Raw genomic sequence first — 26,203 nt, 5'->3', positions numbered from 1 at the left:
TAAAGAACCTATTTTAGATGTGTGATATTTTTTTTTTATTTTATTTGGAGAATAAGATGTATTTATTTGTAGAGTTAATTTCTCAATATCTTTAATTATATTACTAGAGTGCTAAATGGTTAAATAAGTTATAAGAAGTAAAGATTGTGTACTTAGCGTGCGTACGTTACTATGCACCTACTCGTCCCGTCACATTTACGTCACTTCGTAGTGCTTCTGTATTCCCTTAGGTAGACGCGTATTCCCACCACCTTAAGACACGCAGCATCAGCACCTGCTGAAAAATTTGTCCTTCAGCACCATAGCAACTCCCATTAAATGGAATGAATAATCTGGTCTTTATTTCTCTGTTACTAAGAAGAGGCAAAGGCCGTAGCCGCAAGAGTGCCATTGACACCTTAGTCTAAATGAAGGTGCCCCTGACAAAAAAGAAAAGAACTCAAATGTCCAATTAGTGATAAAAAAAATTATGCCGCAGACCAAGAGAGTTTGCCAAATAAATAAATAAATTTGGTATGAAGCACATAATTTGTTGTCGTTTAAATTAGATTAATTTTATTTTATTTTTAAATCAAATCCAATGTAATTCAATCCAAACTATTGCGGTTTGGATTTCATCGATCAGATTTTAAAAAATAAAATTTTATTATTAAAAATTAGAAGTAATTTTTATTTGGTAACATAAATTAATCTCATTTTACATTCTTAAAATGGTTACTAAATAATAATAGTATATGAATAAGATAATAAAATGTATAACCAATTAAATATATTTAATTAATATCTTAATTTAACAATAAAAATACTATCATATTTTATTGAGCGGTTTTGATTAGATGGAATGCATTTTAAAAATAAGTTCAAAATTTTAATTGATGCGATTTGCTAAAAATTGATCTAATTAAATTTTAATTAGGCTGCTGCGCTGATGATGATGGCACGAACAGCATCGTATGTTCCTAAAACAGATCTGATGTCATCAGTCAGCCTTGGCTTGACTGATTTAAGCCAAGAAGAAACAGCAACGCAGGAGGGAGCGTCAACGCAAGATGGAGACTGGGCAAAAACTCCAGAAACCCCAAAACTGCTAGAACAATTAGGGGATCTGGTACAAAAAATTGCAAGTGGTGGGGTGAGAAAAAAAGAAAAAAAATCGCAGATTCTAAAGGAGAGTGGGACAGAGAGTTTCGAGAAGTTTGAAACTCGTGCGAGGACAAATGAAAATAGTTTTGACATGAAAGATAAATACTACCACTAGGCTATACGAGTGAAGACCTATGCAGATGGGCTAACTAATGAGTTTGACAACGTCTGCAGACTCCAAGCCCAAGATATATACACTCTATCAAAACTCCACCTTGCATCACTCGCGCCTGAAACGCATATAGAAGTTGAGGTAATATTACAACAACATTAATGTTTTTATCACCAAAATTAACTACAATCCTGATTGATGTAAAATTGATTTCGGCATCTTTTTCTAAATTGTTTCTGCCATGTGCTTCATCCTAAACCAACAAAAGATTAAAATGTTTCAAGAAGAAGTATACTATCCCACCCTGATATTGTGGTAAGGGTTGCTTTAACGAATTTTGGGTGTATTTTCTGCATTTCTTAGGGTGTATTTTTTGTCTTATATTGGGTGTATTTTGTTTATTCATTTGGGTGTATTTTCTGTGTTCAATTGGGTGTTAGTTGTTTATTCATTTGGGTGTATTTTCTGGATTCGTTTGGGTGTATTTTCTGTATTCATTTGGTTGTTCATAATTTTTGCAAAACATGGCCCTTGCAAATCATCCACAGGGGGTATTCTTACGGCCTAAAAACAATAAGCCGTTCAGGGTGGAAGACTACCCAATGTTTATACCCTTCTTGGACCTTCAAAAATTAACATCCCATCGTTATGTAAGTTTTCATTTCTAAAACTTCTTATTACCATTTTTTACTTATGTGCCAAATAAACTAAAACAGTGTTCAATCTGAACATATTTCAGATATTTGCACCTGTTTGCTATTCATAGCATTGGTGGTTATGGTTTGCTAATACAAGAAAGCGGAAATTTTATATAGTCGACCAATATCACATGAAATCTCCGTCCGATGAGAGAACTGCCCTGAATACATTCATTGTAAGTTGTTTTTGTGTTCTGTATTTTAATAGTTGGGTGTATTCTGTTCAATATAAGGTGTAACTTTGTGCTCCTTTGGGTGTATCCCATTATTGAAATTATTCATGTATTACTGATTTGTTTCGTCTTTTAAGGGATATGTAATTTCACGAATTAAAGTATATGCTGGGGAGCACCTCTGAAATCAAGGGACAAGGACAAGGAAATTGTACCACCATACCTTCACATCTCGGGCCAAAGGACAAAATATAAATCTTTCACTCTGAAAATTAAACTTTCCTATATGTAATTTGTAATTTATTTTCTCTGTTTTCAGCTATGACTGTGCTATCTACGTAATGAAGTGGCTTGAGATATTTGAGCCCGCAAACATTAAAAGGTGGAAGTATGAGTGGGACAATTGGACCCAGGTAAATATGTTGAAAACTAAATAATTCTGTATTACATTACTCAATTAACATGGTTGATTAAACAAAATATTCTTTTTACTGTAGCACGAGGTGGACCACTTTAGAGTGGAATATGCTTCTCGAATTCTATTCCATGACATGAATCTAGACAAAGTTGAAGCCATTAGGGGAAGTAATGCAATAAGACTGTCCAAGCCATCCTCGTTGTTATTGAGTCCATATTGTCAGATAGATTCTAAGGATGTTGACACTGATTAATGTAAATGTTATATAGTCCTGTAACAAATTGAACACATGCTGTAAAAATTGTTCAATTATAATTCAGTTTATTGTGAAATTTCTTTCAATAATTAAACTCTCTCTACTGTATTCAAAATGTATGAATTATAGGTACTATAATATGAAGGAAAACATCAAACCAAATATACACCCATAACCTGCCATTTTTTACACCCAAAGAAAGTTGAATATACACCCAAAAATCTATCTCCCCTGATGCTTTATCCCTAACACCCTGAACCCTAAACACTTAAAACCTAAACCCTAACCTCTAACTCGTAAACCCTAAAACCTAACCCGTAAACCCTAAAACCCTAAACCTTAATACCTAAAACCCTTAAACCGTTGTAAAAAAAAAAAAAACAAACAGTATTTTATAACATAAAAACAATATTCTGAAGTATATATATGTATCTATATGTAAAATGTGAAAGACAAAAAAATACACCCAAAAGAACAGTGCTTTTACACCCATATTCTGTAACTATACACCCAAAGAGTTATTCGTTGCTGCTAGTACCCTGAACTGATAATTCATAACATGTCCTTGATATTGGCTGGAATTTGAATGCACCACTGATGCAGCATCAAAGAGGTTTAACTGAATATAACAAACTCACATATTAGCTAAACTATTAACGAGAAAAATAAACTCAATCACCATATATTTAAAGAACATCACTTTTACCTCGTTTAAACCTTTCATTTTCTTCTTCTTTATGGCATTTGCAATCTGTTTGTCCAACTTTGAACCTAGCCTATTTTTTGGACGTCCTCTTGTTCGAATCCTTGGAGGGCTTTGAAGCTCGTTAACGGCTTTCAAGTTGGCATCTTTGTGAGATAAAGAAGATGTGCCATTCTTTTTGGCTTTCAATAATTCCATCTCAACCATGACGTTATCGTACGCACGGTGCAGAATTGCAGTCAACTCCTCCAATTCTGATGCAAATTCGCAAATATTTTGCAAACGAAAAACCAATGTCAAACTTCTTGCTTCTTGGCTCCAACAGTGGCTCGTCGTGGTTGCTCTTGATGTGTGTGTGTCACCTCTTTACCTTCTTGCTCCATCGTTCCAGTATATATCTAGGTGACACTTGGCTTACTCGTTCAAAGCTTAACACGCTTAGTGCGTGACGGCACAGTATCCCTCTCGACTCGAATAATAAGCATTGGCATTTTACCTCGACTGCTACTAAGTCGTAAGTAACCACAAACTTGTTGAATATTAAGCTGGAAACTTGTTCTCCAACTTCGTATACTGAATAGCCTAGAGCAGAATTCGTTAATCTAGTGATGCAATTCGCCTTTCCTCTGAATTGTGCTTGAACTTCCCTAAACTTTTGATGAGTGTACACATCTTGAAACTGTGCTTCAATTGAGAATTTGGTTGCACACGATATGACCGTATAAAAATCTGCAGCATCTGATTCTCTCTCTGCTTGCTCCCTGCTTCTGAGGCAATTATCGTATTGTTTGACGAATTGAATAAGCGAGCTGTTCCGGGTAATAAACTTGTTAAAAAATGAATGCATGCTCTCGCTCCTTTGTGTGCTTCTCATACCTGCCAAGAAGTGGTGATCCAGATAGATTGGAACCCATATATGACGGTCTTCATAGAGATCTGCAGAATACACCCAAACACAGACTATAAATACACCCGAAAAAAATTAAATTTACACCTCTGCTGCAGATTTTAAACAAAGATTACCTGAAAGCCACTTGTTGTCCACAAGACCAAAATTCAGCAGAAAATTATTCCAATTACTATCAAATGAGTCTTTACTATGAGAGTTCCAAACAACTTGGCTCATTTCTTGTTTAATTTCTGCATGTCCCTTGTACCCGTTTAATTTACTTGGAATCTTCTTCATGATGTGACAAATACACCAACGGTGAATTGTTGTTGGCATACAGGCCTCTAAAGCCCTTTTCATTGATGCGCATTGATCAGTGAAAAATCCTTTCGGAGCATTTCCTCCCATACAACGAAGCCAACATTGAAATAACCATTTGAATGATTCAATTTCTTCGTTTTTCATCAAAGAGCATATAAGAAGTGTTGACTGACCGTGGTGATTCACCCCGACAAAAGAACCACAAACCAAATTATACCTGAAACAAATTACCATAGTGCATAATGGAAAATAATTAGGTACATCCAACAAATGCTTTGTATACACCCAAAAACACCCAATATACACCTCTGCCGTGGATTCATAAAAATACATTAATTTAGCATCATAAACAGGGACAGTTTGTTACCTGTTTGTATTGTAGGTGGTGTCAAATGAAATAACATCTCCGAAATACTCAAAGGCAGCTCTACTTCTTGCATCGGCCCAAAAAGTCAGCTTAATCGATTGATCCTCCTCGAGTTCAAGCTCAAAAAATAAATTCTGATTCTTCTCTTTCATTCTTAACAAATATTTTCCGAATTTCTTTGCATTTTCTTGTTCGAAAACATTACGCACTTCTCTCGTAATGTAATTCCTCACATCATTTTCAATAAATTTAACTCGCGATGACCCCCGGCAGCCGCAACAAATGATTGGTAAGTTTTGCTTGGTCTAATACCAGCCTCCTCGTTATTCTCTACTGTACGACGAATGGACATGCTTAGTTCCCTGTGCTGTTTGAGCATCTTTGCTTTACTTGGACAGCAAAGGTGTGAATGATCCAGCACAACCTTTGAAATGATCCAAGCACCAACATCCTTCAATGTGTGTATATAAATTCTTGCAGGACAGTTTAAACCGGCTGTCGGATTCGTCTTCTCGGTCGGAGATATTTTAGATTTCCATTTTTCCTCTCTGTTACATGTAATCAATTGATTCTTAATCTCGTTTCCCTTCCTATTTGTGCTCCGAACTCTTGTAGAAAAACCTGCAGCCTTAGCGTAGTTCCTGTAAAATTTTCCAGCATCTTCAATGGTGGTAAAGGTCATTCCAACCTTGGGAACAAACTGGTCATCAATAACAGAGAGAAGCTGCAGAATACACCATGTCAAAAACTAAAAATACACCCAATCATGTCTGATATAATACACCCGAACGACAACAACTCAACTAAAATAGGAACAAACTGGTCATCAACAACAGAGAGAGGCTGTAGAATACACCATGTCAAAAACTAAAAATACACACAATCATGTCTGATATAATACACCCGAACGACAACAACTCAACTAAAATAGGAACAAACTGGTCATCAACAACAGAGAGGCTGCAGAATACACCATGTCAAAAACAAAAAATACACACAATCATGTCTGATATAATACACCCGAACGACAACAACTCAACTAAAATAGGAACAAACTGGTCATCAACAACAGAGAGAGGCTGCATAATACACCATGTCAAAAACTAAAAATACACCCAATCATGTCTGATATAATACACCCGAACGACAACAACTCAACTAAAAATAACAAAAAAAGCCATAAACTGTAAATACACCCATACTTCCCCCAAAAATACACCTAAAAAATTATGATCTACACCCGAGCGTCTGCTATAAATTGTAGATAATTAATCAAAACTAATACATTAGATTCAATCCACAGATTTATGTTCACGCGTTAGTTTCACAGTCAATGTTCACGAATTATTCAGCTACACAATGCTATACAAATAACTGCAACAAAATTCAGAGTAATCGTATGTAAATCAAACCTCAGGAACTTCGTTAGATTCAAATTCATAATCCACTTCGCCCTGATTCAGTTGACAATCTGAGGTTGAATCATCCATTATCTTCAAAACGAGTTCAAACTTTGATTTCAGAAACCAAAAATCGAAAAGAAAATGAAGCTGGAGTTACAGAGAGAGGAAATAACGTCAATGACAAAGAACAAACCAATGAGAAAGGAGAGGAAAAAGAACAATCGAAAAAGTAGGGGGGAAGGAGAAGAAGAACGAGCAAACTTGGAAAGAAGGAGAACGAAGAAGGAAACAAATCTTTTAAATTTGTTAGTTATATATACGCGGGATCTTTATATCGCGCGTGTATGGGACGTAACACTTGCAGCGCGTTTTAGGGGTACTGGTTAATTGACTTGTAATGCTTATAAGCCCTAATCGCTTGTATGCAGAATTTTTCTGTTTTTAATAATTAAAACATTAATGTTGATTCACAGGTTAAAAACTTAGAATACTTATAGTTATTTAACTCTTTTAGGAAGTTTTAATTTTTTTTTAAGAGTTTAATTTTAATATAGTATAAAAAATTTTACATAATCATTTAATTATGCCTATTTAATTATGCCTGTTTTTTAATGATTATTTACGTCGTTAATATAAAAAAAATATTTTTATTGACGTATTGTTATGTGATTAAAAACTTGTGTAAAATTATTATGAGAAGTTGTGATAGTATATTTAAAGGTTATTATTTTCCCTTTTTTTTATTTTTGTCCTGCAAACAAATGATATGGATAACTAAAATTTCCAGCCACTAAAAGTGTGGTATAGTGGTGGCTCGTGAGTGATTCAGATAGTTAGCAGTTTAGCAAAATGAGAGAAATTCAAATCTCATTCAATGTATCAAAGAAATAAAGGAAGGAGAATTCCAGTTTTATATCATTTCCTTCTTATTTTCTTTCCTCACCAAATATTTAGTAAATGATGAAATTTCTTACCAAGTACAAATTATATTTTCATGGAGAAAAAATAGATAAATGCCTATGACATGAAAATTTTACTGGCACATCCACATTCAAAGTGGATTCTCAAGAAGGTATTTAGCCTGGGCTTATTAAAAAATAAATAAATAAAAAAGTAAAAATCAATGGCAAAAATAAATGAAGTATTACAAGTAGCAAGACTGATCAACCAGCCAAGGTTTTAACTTTTAAGAATTAAAAAACAAAATCATGATGGTACAAAGCTTAAGGTGATGTTGGTTACATTTTAAGATCCAAGATTGCAGTCCAAGCAACTTTCTGCATTTGATATTGTTTTGAGGAAAAATCATGACACTACCTGCTATTAGCTATAAGCTTTACGGACAAATCTGCAAAACCTGGCAGATACTACTAACCATGATATTATCCCAATCTGCATATATATGTAACAACAGTTAGAATTACCTATCAATTTCTTGTACAAGAAATTATAATGCTATTTATTAAGATTATATATAAAAATCATGCTGAAAAATTGCTTCAGATTAATGAGTTAGGAGTTTAAGATACAAAATTTTTATTAAGATACAAAATTTTTAGTAGTTAGTTTATATATAATTACATATCTTTGTTAAATAATGTTTTAATCATTTTTAATACTATAAAAAAAATGTTTTTTGTACTCATTTTTTCTCGTATGCTAAACTGATTCACGTTATTCACCCTTGAGGAAGTATAGGGAGCCAATGGAATATTTGTACAATGTGTATAATGGAGGTTTCAGGATGTCCGATTCAGTATTAGAGATATAACCATTAGTGTTACCTTTTTCCATCAACTTAAGCTTTTGGGATGAGTGGTATCATGACACGGTATTAGAACTCTAGATCTGAAAGGTCAAGAGTTTGATCCTTGGTGAATCCCAAAATCAGCTTAAGCTTTTGGGATAACATGAGATGTTTATTATTTCTAGTATCCGGATGGTTATTGACTTATTGTGGATAGTATGAGGATGTTCATTTTTTAACTCATATTGGGCCAAATAAATAGTCTATTGTACACATTATATAAATATTCCATTGGCTCCCTAGCAGGACTCTTCACCATTATAGATGAGGGATAAAACTCACTGATTTAGGTCATAAACTATATCTAATGATAGAGAAGAGTAACTCAATTTAATATACTGAACAAGAGAATGGATATATTTAATACATCTCATCATGTGACAAATAACATTCAAATCAATCTTTGAATCACTAAAACAAAGTGTTTCCAAATGGTTTTAGTGTTGCACCTTATATTGCTAGTGTATATGTATTGCACCTAATTAAATGACTAAATATCCCAAAACATTGGCTCAAGATTTGAATTGGAGTAACATTCAAGACAAGTATCACACTTCTTTAATCTAACATTAATTTTAATTCCTTATATTAAATACAAGGGTTAATGATTCAGGGTAGTAGCAAGAGTCACCCCTAATAAAAATGATGGCGGAATAACATGTTTCAAGAGAATACAAAGCTTAAGATACTAATTATTACTTACCGTAGCATGGTTTTCTTGAACTCTTGAAGTGTTCCAAGATAAAAGTCTTCCTGCAAAGAGTGTAAAATATGTTTAGAATTCAAATAAGAATGACTCATGCGGCTCATGCCAGTTTAATAATGTCAGAAATCCAAGAAAGTAATGTATGAGAGGGTTCATTAATAAATGTAGCATACTAAAATTAAATTGAAGTAATAATGCATATCATCATAATTGCATTTACCAAATGGTTGCACAAGTTGCATAGAAATGCTAGCCACAGGAACATGCCAGAACCAAAAGAGCAGCAGTGCATATGTTACATACTACATAAAACAAACAAATAATAAGTATCACATGAGCTTAAATTTTGACAAGAAATTAACATGAGAAAAAGTTGTATCTTGAGATACCTTTGTGACAAGCATCAGTTTTGTATACAAAGCATAATCCCTGTGATGCATATTTTGAACTGCACAATAGTTTATAAAGTATGGTTTTTAACAATCTTTTAGGTAATGACATTGATTATTGTTAAGTTTTATCAAACAATTGATAGAGTCAAGGATATGAAAGATCAAAATTGAAGATAGATACTACATATAAGAAGTATTATATGACTTGCTGTTGTTTTCTAACTGATAATCAATATATTTTTCTATCAAAGTTGAGCTCAATGCATAGTGTTATTACAATGTCGATGAAAAAAGACCTAGAAAATTCAGGTTCAAAATTCTTAAAAGTATGAAATTGCAACATGTCAATTTATATCAATAACATGCAAAATGCAAAATAAAAATTTTAAAGAAGATTTCAACAGAAAATGAACTCACATTTTGCAAGTTCCTTCTCCTTGGTAGCTGCCAATCTTTTAAGTTTTGCAGCTTGTGCAAAGGTTGCTGGCCTAACAGCACAAACAAGTGGCCAAAATGCTCTCTTTTACTCAGATATATACACAAGACAAATGTTTTCTAAACTAATAACACACATAAATACTCAAACACAATAAATCTTCGGCCATCTCTTTTCCAGTGATTTAATCTCTACTCATGTTAGTTAACTTTCTTTGTCGTCCATCCTTCTATCCACTTCTATAACAAGCATGTCCAAACATTTTTAGATAAATATGCCGGAGTTCCTACGATCCCGAGGTTCAACATCCCAGCCTCCAGAGGTATCAAAGCTATGAAAACAATGGGACAGGCAAGACAGAGCCCCAAAGCCCTTAGGTTGAGAGCGCGTCTGCCTAAGTGTCACCAAAACCCACCCCACCCAGCCCGTCTTAAGCCATGAGGAGAGGGCGAACGCTGGCCTCCTAGGAGCCCCTGTCTCGCGGTTGATTCAAAGAGACAAGCTCTTGGTGGGGAGCAACTCGCACGGATGGTGGTCCAGAGCAACCTTGGGGCCAGTTGCACGCGTGCTTCTCCTTCGGGCCTTATTGCTTTATGAGAAATGCCAGATAGTCATCATAATTTATTATTTTTAGTCATCACTTTTAACCATCAACCCAATTCCTTTAGTTTAGTAATCCAACATCATATTTTACCCCACACTTTTAAACATTGATGGCTAATTGATGACCAAAAACAATAAATTCTTATGGCCTTATAGCATTCCTCTTTTGTTATTTCTAATATTGGAGTTACTTCAATAGTTGAGTGAATAAACTGAATTCTTCCTTAATAATATTTGATACTCATTTATTCAGAATCTAACCATGTTAACTTGAAAGATATGATACAATCCAAAAATTAAATAAGGAAAGGTACTCATGCCTGAATCCATGATGACTAAACTAAGAAACAAAATTACACAGATCAGATCTATAGCACATTAAAGCATATGAGTTACTCACTGTGACAATAATTTTGCCTCTTTCAAAAGGCCTTTTATTTCCGCACGAAGCTGATTTTGCTTATCATTAACAGATCCCTTCTGTAGTAGGGGGCAAAGAAAAACAATAATGTGACTAATTAAACAAATGAGTATTATCAAATCAACACGTGCAACTCTTTAATTTGATGATTTTCTACGTATATAAGTTTCTGCATGAAAATCAGATGATCTAATTTGCATTTTTTGGATCTTAATAAGAAAATGAATGTAATGGGTTAATATAGTAGGGTTTGATTGAAATTATGATTAGAATGGTGAGAGACATGAAAAATAGAGAGGTACCTTCTTCAAATAATCAAGACAAAAGTATGAAAACTGCACAGAAGCAACAACCAAGAAAACGAAAGGAGCTGCTAATGAACCCTGATCACGATGTTCGTGGCTTGCTTCGTCTCCCATTATTCACTCAGATTTGGATGATCAATGCAACTAAGATTTCAATACGTTGCATCCCCTTCTTCTATCTTTGTTCCTTTATTATTATTATTATTATTATTAGAATTTAATTTTGATCCAATTCAATTACGCAATATCAAGTAAATAACTACAAATATGGCATAATCTCTTCATACTTACTTAAGAAATCGCGGATTCGACACTCTCTATCTTTAATTAAAATAAATATATTATTAAAAAAATAAATATAATTATATAATTATTTTACATCAAAATTAAATTTTTATTGTTATTAAAATATTGCGTTCATATTATTTATCTGAATAAATTATACATAAATGATTGGCCGCTAAATGTTTTTAATAATTAAGTTCAACCAAATCTCGCTGTACCCTTGCATGCATAATTACGTATATAAGCATCTTTCTTCTTCTTTTTCTTTTATTTCTTATGTGTTATTTTTTATATAATTCAACTTGAAATTGCTGAACATTTCAACCCAAATTAATATTCAATTTGATATCTAAAATTTAAAATTGAATTTAATTTAATTCTTAAAATTTATAATCGCATTAATCTTTAAACTAATTTTTGTTAACGATGTGTTGATCTAGTATATTAAGCGGTTGTAATTTAAATTTTTTATCTAACTTTTATGTGATCAAAATTTATTAGAATTTTAAACATTTGAATGTTACTTCTAAAAGCGCAAATTTTTCTAATTGAACTTATTATTATCATCTTCATAAAGATATTATAGAACTAATTAAATTTTTAAAAAATCTAATAAATCTTAGTCATATAAAATCTAAGTGAAAAATCTAAATCTTGACAAATTAATAAGTAAAATCAACACGTTATTTATAAAAATCAACTTCTTTTATTTAAGGATCAATTTAAATCCAACCTTAAATTTTTTAGACCAAATTAAAAATTAACTCTTTCAATCCGAAAATACAAGTAATAATATAAGTTTTTGATATACGAACATTTCAAAAGTACAATACAAATAAAAAATTAAACTAAATTTTGAATATATATATATATATTAATTATTTTATTTAGATTTACACATATCTAATACGCATATAAATATATAAAATCTGATATCCAGTCCCACTACATGATCCAATAAGATTTGCAAATTGGATAATATTTCTAAATTTCGGATAAGATTTGAATAAAAAATGGCAGATGTGCAGATAGAATTTGAATAAAAACTGCAACTACTACAAATCAAATTGAAATTTGTACACCCCTATTACTAATTATATTCAATTTTCTTTAACAAGTTATTTGTACCTTTTAATTATATTTAATTTTATTTTTATTTAGAAACTATATATATAATACTAAACCAAAAAGTATTAAAGAAATAAAAATAAATTCATTTAATACTTTTTTTTAAACAGTTGATATTCTAATATTTTCTTATTAATTATTGCGGGAAGGACTTCAATTAGTTGCTGTTTTTCTAATTTTCTTTCTCTTCTCAAAATCATTCAAGCTTAAACTTTAAAAGATCTTATCATCAAGTATTAGGATTGGAAAAATAAATTCTCTCAATTTTTTTTAATTTATTTAAAAATTTCTTAAAATTTAATTTTTATGAGAATTTAATTTAATTTCAATATTTAAAACAAAAATATTTAAATTAATTTAGATGAAATTTAATTCAATTCTATTATTTTTTCTCAAAATCAATTTCAATATGAATAGATCCGATTTAAAATCTAATTTCATTAAATTTCGCTTAAAACTTAAAATATTTAAAATATCTTTATAATTTAATTACCTTTTTTTTAATTTTTCTCGCTCACTTTCTCTTAATGTTTCTCGCTTTTCAACACAACTCTCTCTTTTCTCATCACTTTTATTTTCTTTCTTTCTTTTTTTTTGAACTCATTTAATATAATATACACCTTTTTTTTTTTGAAAGATCTATTATATAGATCTAAAAAAAATATCCACACATATAAATTTTATGTGTTTAACTTAGATTAATGATACTAAGCATTTTTCAATACGTCTGAACATTTTAAGTGAAGTTGTATCAATCATGACACTAGTAAAAAGTTGCATAATTTTATTCCATTTTAATAACATGAATTAACTGATATAATTTACCGTTAATAATTAATTTTTTTTACTTGCTATGTTATTAGACTACTCAACAAATTAATTCTTAATAGTTCATGTTTATTTTTTTGTTGTTGGTTTGTAGTTGGAATCAATCATGAAAAAATCATTTAATTTTTTCATTAATAAATATTTTTTAAATTTAATATTTTTAGATTCATCTAAATTTTGTTTTTTTAACAGAGGTGAACAAATTTTAATTAAAATCAATTTTAATTAAAATCAATTTTAATTAAAAAATATAATTTTTTAATTATTTTATATAATTTAATAAATAAATATATTTATTATTTGAGGTTAAATATGATCTTAGATTAATAAAAGATAATATTATCTATTATAAAATTTTAATTTATTTGATAGACATTTCAGATACTGAAATTCAATTCAATTCTATAATTTTACTACTTTATTCTAAATACTAAAATTCAATTCAGTTCTAGAATTTAATTTTTGATAGAATTCAATTCAATTTTATATCATTAAAAATTTTTAAACAGACTAATAAAGTATTAAGATTGAAAAAATTAATTCTCTCAATTTTATTCTTAATTATTTGGTAAAATATAATCTCTTATCTTATACTTTTTAAGTAAAATAAAAAATATTAAATAATAAAAAATATATATTACCAAATAATTAAAAAAGGGCAATGTATTGAAATAAATTAATTGATTGAATCTTTTAAGTATATACATTATTTGGAAACTGGTTACCTACATGTGCATTTTATTATTATGTAATTCGTGGGAGCCTACCACGGTTTGGAATTTCTACATAAACCGTTGGAGGCTAGGACGGATTATAGTTAGAAAACATTGGCCATAAACCGTGACTGCTCCCCACGGTTTATTAAGGAAAAAAGCTAGCATAAACCGTGCTTGGTCCCCACGGTTTATGTAGAAGAAGCAATGTACATAACTCCCTGGCTACCACGGTTTACGTGTTAGGTAGTATAAATATAGAATCCGTGGAGAGTCATCACAGATCATTTGTGCCAAATAAAAATGAGAGTCACACTGGTTCAGAGAGTTTGAGGGAGAGGTTTAAAGGTTTTGGTGAGATTTGGGTGGTGGAGCCATGGAGGACGAAGCTCGTTTATACCGGCTAAATGGCGTTGCCCACGTGGCTGGAAACATCGACGAAGAGGTTAGTTATTATTATTATTATTATTATTATTATTATTATTATTATTATTATTATTATTATTATTATTATTATTAGTTGCTAGTAGTAGTAATACCGTTATTACTATTATTATTTTTATTACTATTATGATAATGGTAGTTGTTATTATTATTTTTATTTTTATTAGTATAGGGAGCTGTCAGTATTATAATTATTGTTATTGTTAGTTGAATTATTCCTGTTAGTATTGTTATTATTCGTATTGTTTATTTATTGTTATTACTATCATTAGAGATAATAGAAAATCAATATCGGTGTGTAATAGTTTTTTCTAAATTATATGTGCTGTTATTAGTATTGGTCGTATGTTGAGGGATTTTGTTACCCACATTTTGCAGCCTACTAGGGTTATTAGCGGTGTTAGGAGACAACAGAATATGTCTTTACACGATCGGATTATATCGTATCTGGAGACAGCGGGCTTGTATCACTTGGCTAGGCTGAACAGTCACTGGTTCTGGGTTAATGAGCCTCTAGTTAGCGCATTCATTGAGAGGTGGCATCCTGAGATGCATACCTTTCACATGCCCTTTGGGGAGTGCACTATCACTTTGCAAGATGTGGCATATCAGCTGGGTTTGCCGATCGATGGGGAGCCCGTTAGTGAGTGCCTGACTGAGTTTGAGAACCTGATGGAAAACGGAAGACCGGCATGGGTGTGGTTTCGCGAGTTGTTTGGGGAGTTACCTCCGCAGAATAAAGTCAAGCAGATGACAGTGTGCTACACATGGTTCTATGAGAGGTTTCGGGTTCTCCCAGCAGATGCTAGTGAGGAGACCGTGCGTATATACGCGCGTGCTTATATTCTGATATTGTTATCCTCTCAGGTGTGATCCTTAAGGGAAACTCGATAGCTACCTAGCGAGAAGTTCCCGGTCGGTGTTGTCTCAACCACGGTGTACTCCGATTGGTGCCTGTCGTACAACGTCACGGTGAAGCACCTTGAGTCTCTTATGTTCCGATCAATAGCCTTCACCAACGCCCGACAAAATTCATGCCCAGATCCAAGTTGTGCCTCGGCTGTTTGTCCGCGGACCACGAATAGTTCAGCAAGCCTCCCGTAAGTGGACTTCACCAACGATGTGACCGGGAGGTTGCGAGTTCCCTTTAACATGGAATTCACACATTCACTAATGTTGGTTGTCATGTGTCCGAACCGTCTGCCACTATTCTCGTGTTGGGTCCATTTGTCGTATTCCATCTGGTTGGCCCAGTCACACATTGACGGATTCTCAGTTCGCATGATGTCAAACCAGTAATAAAACTCTGCTTCAGTTTTTGCATAGGCAGCATTGACCAGCATCCTCCTTGCATCTTTACCTTTGAAGCTAAGGGCAAAATTCGCCGCCACATGACGAATACAGTACGCTCGAAAAGCATGTGGAGGCAGCCAACCATTCTCTGGGGCCTCAAGTGCAGCCTTGATGCCATTATGCCTGTCAGAGATAACAAGGATACCCTCCTGTGGCGTCACATGCGATCGTAGGTTGGACAAGAAGAATGACCATGACTCTGCATTTTCTCCCTCCACAAGGGCGAAGGCTACCGGGAGGATGTTCGAGTTCCCATCTTGCGCTATCGCCAACAGCAGTGTGCCTCCATACTTGCCATACAAGTGGATACCGTCAATACTCACGAGGGACTTGCAATGTCGGAAGGCCTCGATGCAGGGTGGAAATGTCCAAAAAAGTCGATGAAAGTACACTGTTGACTCATCGACCTCACCCCCAAGTCGAACAGGAGAGGTCTTCAACACTGTGATTGTGCTAGCCATGGTCGACTGTACCCCTAGCATCCAACGTGGCAACTCCGCATACGACTCTTTCCAATCTCCATATATTTATGCTACAGCCTTCTGTTTTGCCATCCAAACCTTCCTGTAACTAGGCCTGAACCCGTAATTGGATTCTGTAGCTTGTTGCAAGACCTTTACTCTAACCGCAGCATCCGTCCTAACCAAGAAAATAATCCTCGCACAGATAACGTGGTAATCCAGCTGACGGTGATCACTGGAAATAGAGGTTGCTAAGCAAGTGTGTGGACCGTTGTACCTCCTAACCTCCCAAGTGCCCTTTCGTGCATGCAGCGCTACGCGAATCAACCACGTACAACCCTTGCCGAACTCCTTGCATTTTCAATGATATTTCAGATGATCCGATTCTACGACTCTGTACTCAACACCTCGACGGATGCTATAGTCTTTCACGCTAAGCACAGCCTCATCTTTATTCTAGAATGATTGCCCAATCTGAAATTCTGTAGAAGAACCCCCAAATGTTGCACCACCGTCCGCCTGTTGACCCATAGCCTCTAGGTTTATAGTGGAGAAGTGTGGAGGGTACTGCTGTGTGCCATAACTTGAAGGCCCATGATGTGTGTGTGGATTGGGACCTGTGTCATCATCGCTGTCCCCGATGATATTTACAGGCTCCTGGTCAGAGTCATCGTCCCGCATTGCATTCTCTACTCGATCAGGTTCTCCAAAGCTTTGAACATCATGAATCAAGCCACTACCAGTGGCCACCTCAAATGCCTGCTGCCAGACCCCTGGATTCTCCAAAGGTACAGATCCAACAGCCTTCGTTCGATCTAAATCAGCCGCGAATGAAGGGGATGCGACCTGCGAAACAGATGGTATGACCACAGGCATCGAACTAGACGCATCGCCAGCGGCAGTCAAGCTACGAACAGGAGCTGATGCCCCAGAACTATCGACACCAACCTCCAACTTCGCGAACAACTCGTGTATTCTAACCTCCGAAAAACTCCTAACACAATGAAACAGAACCCTAATATCCTCATCAGTCGCTAGCACAAACGTATCATACTTAACACCGGTCGAGACAACTGCGATGAGAATCTTGTAGAATAGCATCTTCACCCACTTGCTCCCAAATATCCCAAGCTTCTGCAAGATGGTGTTCTTCACATCTGACAAAGTGCTTGATGAACTGATGAATACACTGAGTAGTTCTCTGTCAGTGAACTTCACACCATATTTTTTGCTTCTTTAGATTTTTCCAGAGCAATGCACTAAGACAAGAAAACTCTCTTCCTCACTTGCCATGGTGACAATGATCTCTTCAGCAGCTTGAATGTCACTCACATATATATAGAGTTTCTCTCCTCATAAACCATTGCAGCTAACAAAAGTTTATGCCTAATGAAAGTCCTTCATAAACCGTTGCTGCTTACAAGGTTTTATGTATATTTGTCTCCCTTAGTAAACCGTGGTAGTTTGCTATAGTTTATGATCAATCTTCTTCAAACGTAAATCGTGCCAGGTAGCTACGGTTTATGTATAAACTTAAAACCGTAGTTGGCTCCCATGAATTACATAATAATCAATTTGCACATGCATCTAACCAATTTTCAAATTGTGTATATAAGTAAAGGATTCACCTAAAAAGAATTTGGGAAAATCCACCCTCCTAAAATTAGGCTAGTACATACATAGTATAGTATATTAGGAATTTAAGTTTAAATGTTATTGTCGTCCATGTTTAAAAAGAAAGGAAAAGTAATCGATTTTCAAAATATCTAAGATAGTCGCGCTAATTAAAAAGATTATTGTTTTGACCAGCTAGCAATGGTAAAAGTGGTTTCATCAATAAAGGTTTTTGAACCATACCATTTTTGTTTACTCATTTTTCTAGTAAGTTATCTTTATATTGATCATCAAGTGCATACGAATTTACACCGTTGTAGTATTATTAGTTAATAAAAGCACAAAAGGTAACAAATTACTGGAAATTTATCACTCTTTAATGATTTTAAAAAAATTAACTGCATTTAGAACAAAAACTAATACTAAAAGACAACAATTACAGTAAAAAAAATATTTTAGCGACAAACTTTTAATGACAATAACATAATAGTCACTAATTTTTTAATTTAAATTATATTTTTACGATAATTATATATTTGCCAATATTATTATATGTTATAGTGGCTATTATTACTATTGCCAAAAAATTATTATCTTTTATTACTTGTAATTTTAAATTTTTTAAATTATTATAGTGGTCATTGTCATTATTGCCACGAAACTTTATTATCACTTTCTTTTTATTATCCCTAAATCAAATTGAAAACGAGAGAGAAAGAAAAACTAAAAAAGGAAGAGAAGTATCAACACTGGGTTAATTTGCGTAACTTTCCTCCATTGCCGATCACCACCGCCGTAACTTTCCTTCTCCTTAGACCTCGTTTCTATCTGATCCGCCTCAGATCTGTATTGCTGTCATCGTTTGTTCATCTTAGATTTACGTTGCCAAGATCTTCTAGCCACCGCTGCTGCTCTTGTCACAACATAGTTCGCTACTTCTAAGAAAATGAGTATAATATAATTAAAAAAAGTCTTAAGCTTTTAACGGCAATAGTAACGGCAACTAAAAATAAATAACATTACAATTTTAGAATTAATTTTAGTGGCCATATAAATTGTTGGTAAAATGCGTTTTTGCGGCAATAGTAATGGCCGCTAAAAATGAATAGCATTACAATTTTAGAATTATTTTTGGTGGCCATATAAATTGCCAAAAAAATGGCCGCTAAAAGTTATATACTTTTTGCGGCCATTAAAAAGGTCTTTGCCGGCAAATGTTATAATTGCTGCTAAAATCTTTTAGGGACAAAGCATAAGACGGCTAATGTCTAATTGTCGGTACATACATTAGCGACTATTTTTATTGCCGCTAAAAACAAAATAAATGGCCGCTAAAAGTGATTTTTCTTGTAATATTAGGAGAGAGAGACTCAACTAAGTTTAAGTATTGTATTGTATTTAGTATAAATATACAAAATTAAATTATGTTTCAGTATCCTATTTAATTTAAGATAAAAGCAGAAGCTAAAATTATTATATATTAAAATACCCTTATTTATACTTCGACATTAAAATAAAACCCTAACTATCGTAATCCAATTTTGCTACACTTTCTTTCTCCTTTTTATCCTGTCCTGGAACTACGGTTGAGTAGTGAAGACCACCTTCATTCAATCTCGCCGTCAGTAGCACCGTAAAAATTGGTATAGAAGACGATCTCCTCCAACAAAGCATGTCACGTGACGATAACGCTTTTTAATCACACCGTTAAAGACTCTCAGAGATCACGAATTCGGTGTCACTTCTTCCCACGTCGTTAGAGGTCGCCACTCTCTTCACTTAAAGCGCCATCTCTCTCTCTCTCTCTCTCTCTCTCTCTCTCTCTCTCTCTCTCTCTCTCTCTCTCTCTCTCTTCATTGCACAACTCCTTGACGACTCCAGAGGCCTCGCCACTTTTAAGCTCCGCCACTGACAATGATTCCTTTTGAGTCTAGATGTCGTCGCAGGTAGCATTCACTACCTTCGACGTCGTCGCTCAGCACCCACATTGCAACCGCAGTGACCTGTGCCATCACATTTTCGGTATCGACCAAGGTTTCGAGAACCGGACCGGTCAATGAACCGGTGAGATCACTGGTTTAATGATTCACTGGTTCGATCGGGGTTCAACCGGTTTAATTAAATATTAAATAAAATTATTAAAAAATCTAAAAATAATTTTAAATAATAAATATATAAATTTAATAATTTCTAACTTAATAAAATTTAAAATTTCACATAATAAAGAGCAAAACTTCAAGAAGAAAGCTATGTAAAGTCAGCACCTAAGCATAAATATGCAGCATATACATATAGTATTCTTCCATACATTAGTCTTTGAAACAAGACTAAAAATGCACAAGCACAAACATAAAAATCAAAACCATGTAAATAACATGACACTTATGTCTAAATTGTTAATAACCACAACACCAGCAGCAGTTTAAATACAACACCAAGAACAACACAGCAAGATTATTAACAAAAAATACAGATTATTGTGTAATATAAATTATTAACAATTAATCAATAACACAACAAAAAGAACAATTATTAACACCATAACAAGAACACAGTAACAGCCAAAAACACAGTAGAGAGGATTGCAACAGCACACCATTCCATATCATAACACAGCAAGAACGACTTTCCAATACACAACACAGCAAGAACACAGCAAAGAGGAGAGGACTCACCTACCAGAATCTTCAGCGAGCACGGAAGAGCAGAGGAAGGCGACCACGACAGAGCAGAGGGGGCTGGAGAAATTGCGGCGAACACGGCAGAGCAGAGGGAGGCGACCATGGCAGAGCAGAGGGGGCTGGAGAAATTGCGGCGAGCATGGCAGAGCAGAGGGATACCTGTGACGAAGGAGAACGAGGAGCGACCGACCACTAATGGACGACGCACACGAACGGCGGCTGCGGTGGTCAAACCCGTTGCTGCTATGGCTGCGGGACGCGGAGGCTGCGAGACGCGGAGGCTGCGGGATGCGGTGGCGGTGGGCTGCTCGACTGGTGGTGGTGGGCTGGTGGCTGCAATGGTTCTCAGCTTCTCACTTCTCAGAGAAGATAGGAGAGATGAGTGGCTATGGCTTCAATTGACAATTGGGATTTAGGGTTTTCACTTCAGCACTTGCCCTTTTTTTTTAAATTTTTATACAAAATGGTGACGTTTTAGAGGATGCATTTCCGAACCAGAAACCCTCTAAAAAATCATACGGTTCTACTGGTTCATCGGTTAACCGCCGATTTGACCAATTTTTACACCAGTTTTTTGCCAGACAGTTTCTAGGCTTACCCAGACCGACTAGCTGACCAGTTTCGATTAACCCGGTTGAACTGGCCGGTCCGGTTCGATTTTCAGAACCATGGTATCGACGACTTCTCTTTCTGTGTTGCTGTCTCCTCGTCCTTCCTTCTTCTTTTATATTCTCTTTTCTTCCCCCTTTGTTTTTATTTTAAGACATGTTTATGATGTTATTGTTATTGTTGATATTATTGATATTGGTGGTGATCGATTGAAAAGAAGGATGTTGGCAGAAATGTGGTGGTAGAGGAGAGATAGAGTAGAGCAAGGACGATTCTAAGTATATTGTTGCGGGAACAAGTGTCTCTACTACAATTTGGATTTCTCTTTAGTAGTGCACAACAACAATATTTATTTGCTTCCATTAAATTATTAAATTTGACCCCACAATAATTTTTTATTCTGCTTTCGGTACTTAACAACCAATTTAAAATTGGTGTTCTCTCTTAGAAATCGACTCGAAAGAGTATTTTTTTTTAAACTAGCTTTAGTTTTTCTGTCGTAACTGCATTAATTAAAATAACTTTTTTAACTATGAATATCAATAAGAGTCGACGACTTTTAATTGTTGAAAAGTGAATTTCTAAATAATTATTTAGTGATATATATATAGAAAAAGAGAAAATTTGATTGTACTGTCAAAAAAATATTACTTACTTTTTTAAATTACAAAACCTAAAGAAATAGAATTTTAAATTATATGTTATTATTTAAATTAGTATTTTAATATTTTAATTTGTAAATTAGATATTTTAAAGACTAATCGTATTTTACAATAATAAAATATAATTATAACAATAATACATGTACATATACAATAATGATTCCGATAAAATATATATTGAAATATAAAATATACATTAAAGACGAGTTAAACAATGTACGTATTTATACATAAATACATAATAATTAATAGATGATTCGATAGCTAATTTTTTATGTAACACATAATATTTTTATTATAACAATTATTGTCTTGTTATATAGACTTTGTCCCTACTATCAAAATTTTTTAGTTTTGTCACTAAAAGAGTTGGAAGGTGAAAGGTGAAAAGTAGTGATGTTTACAGCAACATAGAATAGAAGTGGTGGTAAAAGAACTGATCCAGCCATAATTAAAGTTGTACAAAGAATAAATTTAAAATTATTAATTTTAGATAAAAATATTTAAAAAAAAATTATTTTTTTAAGTTTCAATTTTTATTCTAAAAATTTCAATTTTTTATTTCTTTATTTTTGGAGATATTTAAAATTAAAATTTTAATTTTAATTTCTAACTATCAAACATAATACTAAATTTCAATTTTTTGATGTTAGTCTAATACTCCATACCAAACACTACCTTACTATTAATATATGTATAATTTTTCAAAGTATTTTACCATCCAAAAATTTTAATAGTTAACCTTTGAGATTGTTATTCAAAATCGTCATATTTTATATTTGTGTTCGCTGACATATCAATTAAAATCAAATATATTACATATACTCTAAGAATAGTTTATTAATTAATTGTTTGTATAAAATACATATTTAAAATATAAAATTATATTAAAAATTTACAAAATAATATATAAATATATAATAATTCATTTAGTAATCAATTTTTAATATATACATGATATTTGTAAATTAAAAGTATAGAAAAAAACTTTTTGTTCTTATTAAAATTAAATCTGAAACGAACCACTTGAAGTCTAAAAAGCCTATAAACAATAGATTTGGATCCTCTAAATTTTGAATTTCACTTTAGAGAGTAAAGTATGATCTTCTACTATTGAATAGTTTCTCTTTTATATTTATTCTTAGTTTCACTTATAAAATCAATGACAAAAAATTATATTTTATTTTCTAAAATAAAATTCAAACCTTAAAAGATCGAAAATCCGTAAACAATATTTTATGTTTTCATAGTCAACCCAAATTATTGAAGTTAAGGCCTTTAATGGTCGTTGACCAAAAACCTTTAAAAAAGCCTTAAAAAGGTCTATTTAATCTCGAGGTAACATTTTGACCTAATGTGAAATGTATGAGTCTGCGGGTCCCACTCCCCTTCTACTCTTATCTAAGGACTAAGTAGTCAACCCACAAGTCATCAACACTCACATAAAACAAAAAACAAAAACAAAAAAAAGAGAGAAACGAAAGCGGGAGCAAATAGCGCCACACTCCAGATTGCTCACGTGGCGTGAAATTTTGGAATATCCCGCGCAAACCACTGAACTGAGCCCAATTGAAATTCTACTTCTAGAAACCTAAAGGCTAAGCAGATGTTTTATGTTTAAATTATCTATTAACAATTTTTGTTTAAAATAAAAAGAGTTTAATATTTGATATAATTACATCTATTTTTTATGATAATATAAAAAATAATTATTTTTATTAATATGATATTATGTAATTAAATATACATATAAATTTATTTTATATTAATAATATATTAAAATTAAATTTTAATAAAAAATGTTTGCCCAATAAATATTCTAATGACATAAGAGTATTATATCAAAAAATTATTTGTATTTATTTAATATTTTTAAAATATTTAAAAATGATTTTGTTAAAGATATTTCTATTCTGTTTATGTATTCTTAACAAATAACCTGAAATACTTGTTAACAAAAATATTAAAAAATAATAAAATTATTTTTTAATTTTGATGAATATTGAATAAACTAATTTTTAATTAAAGAAAAAAACTTAATTCTCAATAATTGATATATTAATTTTTTCAATTAATTTTTTTGTTTGAATTGTAAAAAAAAAAATTGTTTTAATGAAAAATAATTTTATTCTAAAATAATAATTTATAACCTTTTTAGGCTAAAACCTAATATTTACAGAACAAAAATCATTAACGCGTCACAAAAGTTTAATTTCCTTCCTTCTATGCCACTCCCTCCTTCCCCTTCTTATCCCCCACTCTCAACCCACAACCCTTCGCATTCGCAGCACAACACATTCTCTTCCTCACCCACTCTCTTCCCCCAGATCCTATCACACATACTCTCTCTCTTTTTCTCCCAAGGTGAGTCAGTGAGCGAGTGAACGAGCGAGACTCAAATCAACTCGCTCTCAAACCCTAACCGCCTCTGAGTCACTCTCTTGTGACTCGTTCTCGCTCTTTCTTCACTCGTTCTCACTGTTTTCTTTGCTCTATCTTTCTGCAGGTTCAACATGCCGAAGGCAAGGACTAACGTCAAAGCTGCTGACAACAGGTCAGAATTAACCGCATTCTTGTGCTCTGAGATTCCTTCCTTTTTTTGCAGCTGTTCTTTTTATACGAGATTTGATTCGTGTTTTTTTTTTATTTGTGATTCGTTAGGTTGAGCCGCAAGGACAGTGGAATCGGAACGAAGAAGGCGAAGAAGAAAGCTGCTCCGAAGGATCCGAACAAGCCTAAGAGGCCTCCTTCTGCTTTCTTCGTTTTCATGTACCGTTCGTTTTTCTGAAACTGTTTTCCACTTCCGAATTGTTTTCTTCTGATAACTATTGATTGATGCTGAATGATGATCGTTGAGTTCTGTTCTGCGCAGGTCTGACTTCAGAGAGGAGTATAAGAAGGAGAATCCGAACAACAAATCCGTTGCTCTTGTGAGTCATCGATCTTAAATTTTTTGTTCTCTAATTTTTTTTTCTGTTATCGTTTTTCTTCTTTGATCTGAGATTTCAAAATTTGAATTCTGTTTACTGCTCGGATCGGCTAATGTCTCCTTGAAATAATTCGATTAGGTTGGAAAAGCTGGTGGCGCTAAGTGGAAGTCCATGTCCGATGCTGTGAGCAAAGCAAACCTGTTCTTTGTTTCTCTTTGATTTTCCCCCTCCTGATAAAGATTATTTCCGCCATTGCTGTTATTATTATTATTATTATTGTGATCAATTTATCATCGTTGTTTGTTTTTAAGATTTACTCTCTAATTGGTTATTATTATTTTCTTTCAGGAAAAAGCTCCATACCAAGCAAAAGCTGAGAAGAACAAACTAGCATATGATGAGGATATCAGGGCCTACAACAAAGGACTGGTAATAATTTAACTCAATATTGTGATTTTCTCTTATATTGTGGTTCATACTAATTCTATAGTTGAACTTTTTTGATGTATTAGAATGAGGGTGGAGATTCTGACAAGTCGAAATCTGAGGTGAATGACGATGATGATGATGAGGAGGTAATGGAGCTTTGTAATTTATTTTCAATTATGAAGTAGATTTTGACATTAACTGTTACTTTTTGTTAACAAATTTGACTTGTTATTCTGTAGGAGGATGAGTGAAGTAGCTGGAGTGATGGAAGGAAGAGGCCTTGGAGTGGTTGAAAATAATTTCATTAATCATCGATTATCATATAGTTTATAGCTTAGAATATGGCTTTCGTTCAGTGTTGCTGCGCTCAGGCCTCGGCTGTTTCTGATGAATAGTAGTTTCTTATTTTTAAATTTGTTATTATGGTTTCAGTTGGTTAATCATCATCATGTACTTATCATTCTGCCATTCATATTATCAAATACAGAAGCAGTTTTCCGTCGTTTATTTTCATTTTTGGATCTTATGAGAAGGCCCAAGCCACATCAAAAGTTGGAAATTAATGCACAAAATTTGTAACAAGATCTAATTGTGAAATGTGCTTTATGATCAAACAATTGATATGATTTTACACCAAGTTCTTTAATATGAATGATAAGTAATCAATAGTAAACGTATGAAGTTCTTAATTTTTGCTAAATAATTTGAGTCTTCAAATGTTATCTTTGGCTATCCGATTCAGTAGTAAAAAACTAAAAATTAAGAGTTTGCAAATTTCACTATTGTCCATGGTCGGAGGGTAATTTGCCCGGAGTTTACTATTATGATATTATCCTTATAGATCATAATTGCTCAATTCCTAGGAATTTTGAATGGAGATTGTCTTTTGTTGTTGGGATTTGCTGTGAAACAT

General features: G+C 33.1%; 4 protein-coding genes across 5 annotated transcripts; 1 reads left to right on the top strand and 3 right to left on the bottom strand.

Annotated features, from left to right (window-relative positions):
• Positions 1–3,742: 3,742 nt before the first annotated feature.
• Positions 3,743–5,232, bottom strand: LOC148563232 (protein FAR-RED IMPAIRED RESPONSE 1-like). Its single transcript, XM_088486675.1, has 4 exons — positions 5,081–5,232; positions 4,527–4,930; positions 4,000–4,439; positions 3,743–3,757 (listed from the first exon to the last, which is right to left on the bottom strand). Exons 1-4 carry the CDS (start codon positions 5,230–5,232, stop codon positions 3,743–3,745), a joined length of 1,011 nt encoding a protein of 336 aa, XP_088342801.1.
• Positions 5,233–7,632: 2,400 nt separating this feature from the next.
• On the bottom strand, positions 7,633–11,323 carry LOC107641627 (protein GET1-like). 2 transcript variants are annotated; one of them, XM_016345111.3, is made up of 7 exons: positions 11,151–11,323; positions 10,828–10,907; positions 9,806–9,876; positions 9,386–9,444; positions 9,217–9,298; positions 8,994–9,043; positions 7,633–7,875 (listed from the first exon to the last, which is right to left on the bottom strand). In XM_016345111.3, the coding sequence occupies exons 1-7, from the start codon at positions 11,265–11,267 to the stop codon at positions 7,807–7,809; spliced, it is 528 nt and encodes a 175-aa protein (XP_016200597.1). In that variant the 5' UTR covers positions 11,268–11,323; the 3' UTR covers positions 7,633–7,806. The 2 variants fall into 2 exon arrangements, with proteins under 2 accessions (XP_016200597.1, XP_088344932.1); XM_088488806.1 differs by having other exon boundaries at positions 7,746–7,875; positions 8,994–9,039.
• A 4,091-nt stretch (positions 11,324–15,414) lies between these two features.
• LOC107639971 (uncharacterized) lies at positions 15,415–16,365 on the bottom strand. The gene has a single exon (XM_016343525.1). The coding sequence runs from the start codon at positions 16,363–16,365 to the stop codon at positions 15,415–15,417; it is 951 nt and encodes a 316-aa protein (XP_016199011.1).
• Positions 16,366–24,162: 7,797 nt separating this feature from the next.
• Positions 24,163–25,803, top strand: LOC107641626 (high mobility group B protein 2). Its single transcript, XM_016345109.3, has 8 exons — positions 24,163–24,295; positions 24,438–24,485; positions 24,593–24,700; positions 24,804–24,861; positions 25,000–25,044; positions 25,210–25,290; positions 25,374–25,436; positions 25,530–25,803. The coding sequence occupies exons 2-8, from the start codon at positions 24,445–24,447 to the stop codon at positions 25,539–25,541; spliced, it is 408 nt and encodes a 135-aa protein (XP_016200595.1). The 5' UTR covers positions 24,163–24,295; positions 24,438–24,444; the 3' UTR covers positions 25,542–25,803.
• The last annotated feature ends 400 nt before the right edge of the window (positions 25,804–26,203 follow it).

Source organism: Arachis ipaensis, chromosome B5 (assembly GCF_059453495.1).
Source record: "Arachis ipaensis isolate K30076 ecotype BB chromosome B5, ASM5945349v1, whole genome shotgun sequence".
NCBI lineage: Eukaryota > Viridiplantae > Streptophyta > Magnoliopsida > Fabales > Fabaceae > Arachis > Arachis ipaensis.
The sequence above is the reverse complement of the archived record's forward strand: the minus strand, read 5'-3'. Positions and strand labels throughout refer to the sequence as shown.

Excerpts from the sequence above, each read along its gene's own strand:
- LOC107641627 (XM_016345111.3), bottom strand. The coding sequence starts at position 11,267 with ATGGGAGACGAAGCAAGCCACGAACATCGTGATCAGGGTTCATTAGCA. Across the intron at positions 9,877-10,827 it reads GAGGCAAAATTATTGTCACA|GCCAGCAACCTTTGCACAAG; the intron begins GTGAGTAACTCA and ends TTGTGCTGTTAG. Across the intron at positions 9,445-9,805 it reads GGAGAAGGAACTTGCAAAAT|TTCAAAATATGCATCACAGG; the intron begins GTGAGTTCATTT and ends ACTATTGTGCAG.
- LOC148563232 (XM_088486675.1), bottom strand. The coding sequence starts at position 5,232 with ATGAAAGAGAAGAATCAGAATTTATTTTTTGAGCTTGAACTCGAGGAG. Across the intron at positions 4,931-5,080 it reads ACCACCTACAATACAAACAG|GTATAATTTGGTTTGTGGTT; the intron begins GTAACAAACTGT and ends AATTTGTTTCAG. Across the intron at positions 4,440-4,526 it reads GGACAACAAGTGGCTTTCAG|ATCTCTATGAAGACCGTCAT; the intron begins GTAATCTTTGTT and ends TGTATTCTGCAG.
- LOC107639971 (XM_016343525.1), bottom strand. The coding sequence starts at position 16,365 with ATGGCTAGCACAATCACAGTGTTGAAGACCTCTCCTGTTCGACTTGGG.
- LOC107641626 (XM_016345109.3), top strand. The coding sequence starts at position 24,445 with ATGCCGAAGGCAAGGACTAACGTCAAAGCTGCTGACAACAG. Across the intron at positions 24,862-24,999 it reads ACAACAAATCCGTTGCTCTT|GTTGGAAAAGCTGGTGGCGC; the intron begins GTGAGTCATCGA and ends TAATTCGATTAG. Across the intron at positions 25,291-25,373 it reads GGGCCTACAACAAAGGACTG|AATGAGGGTGGAGATTCTGA; the intron begins GTAATAATTTAA and ends TTGATGTATTAG.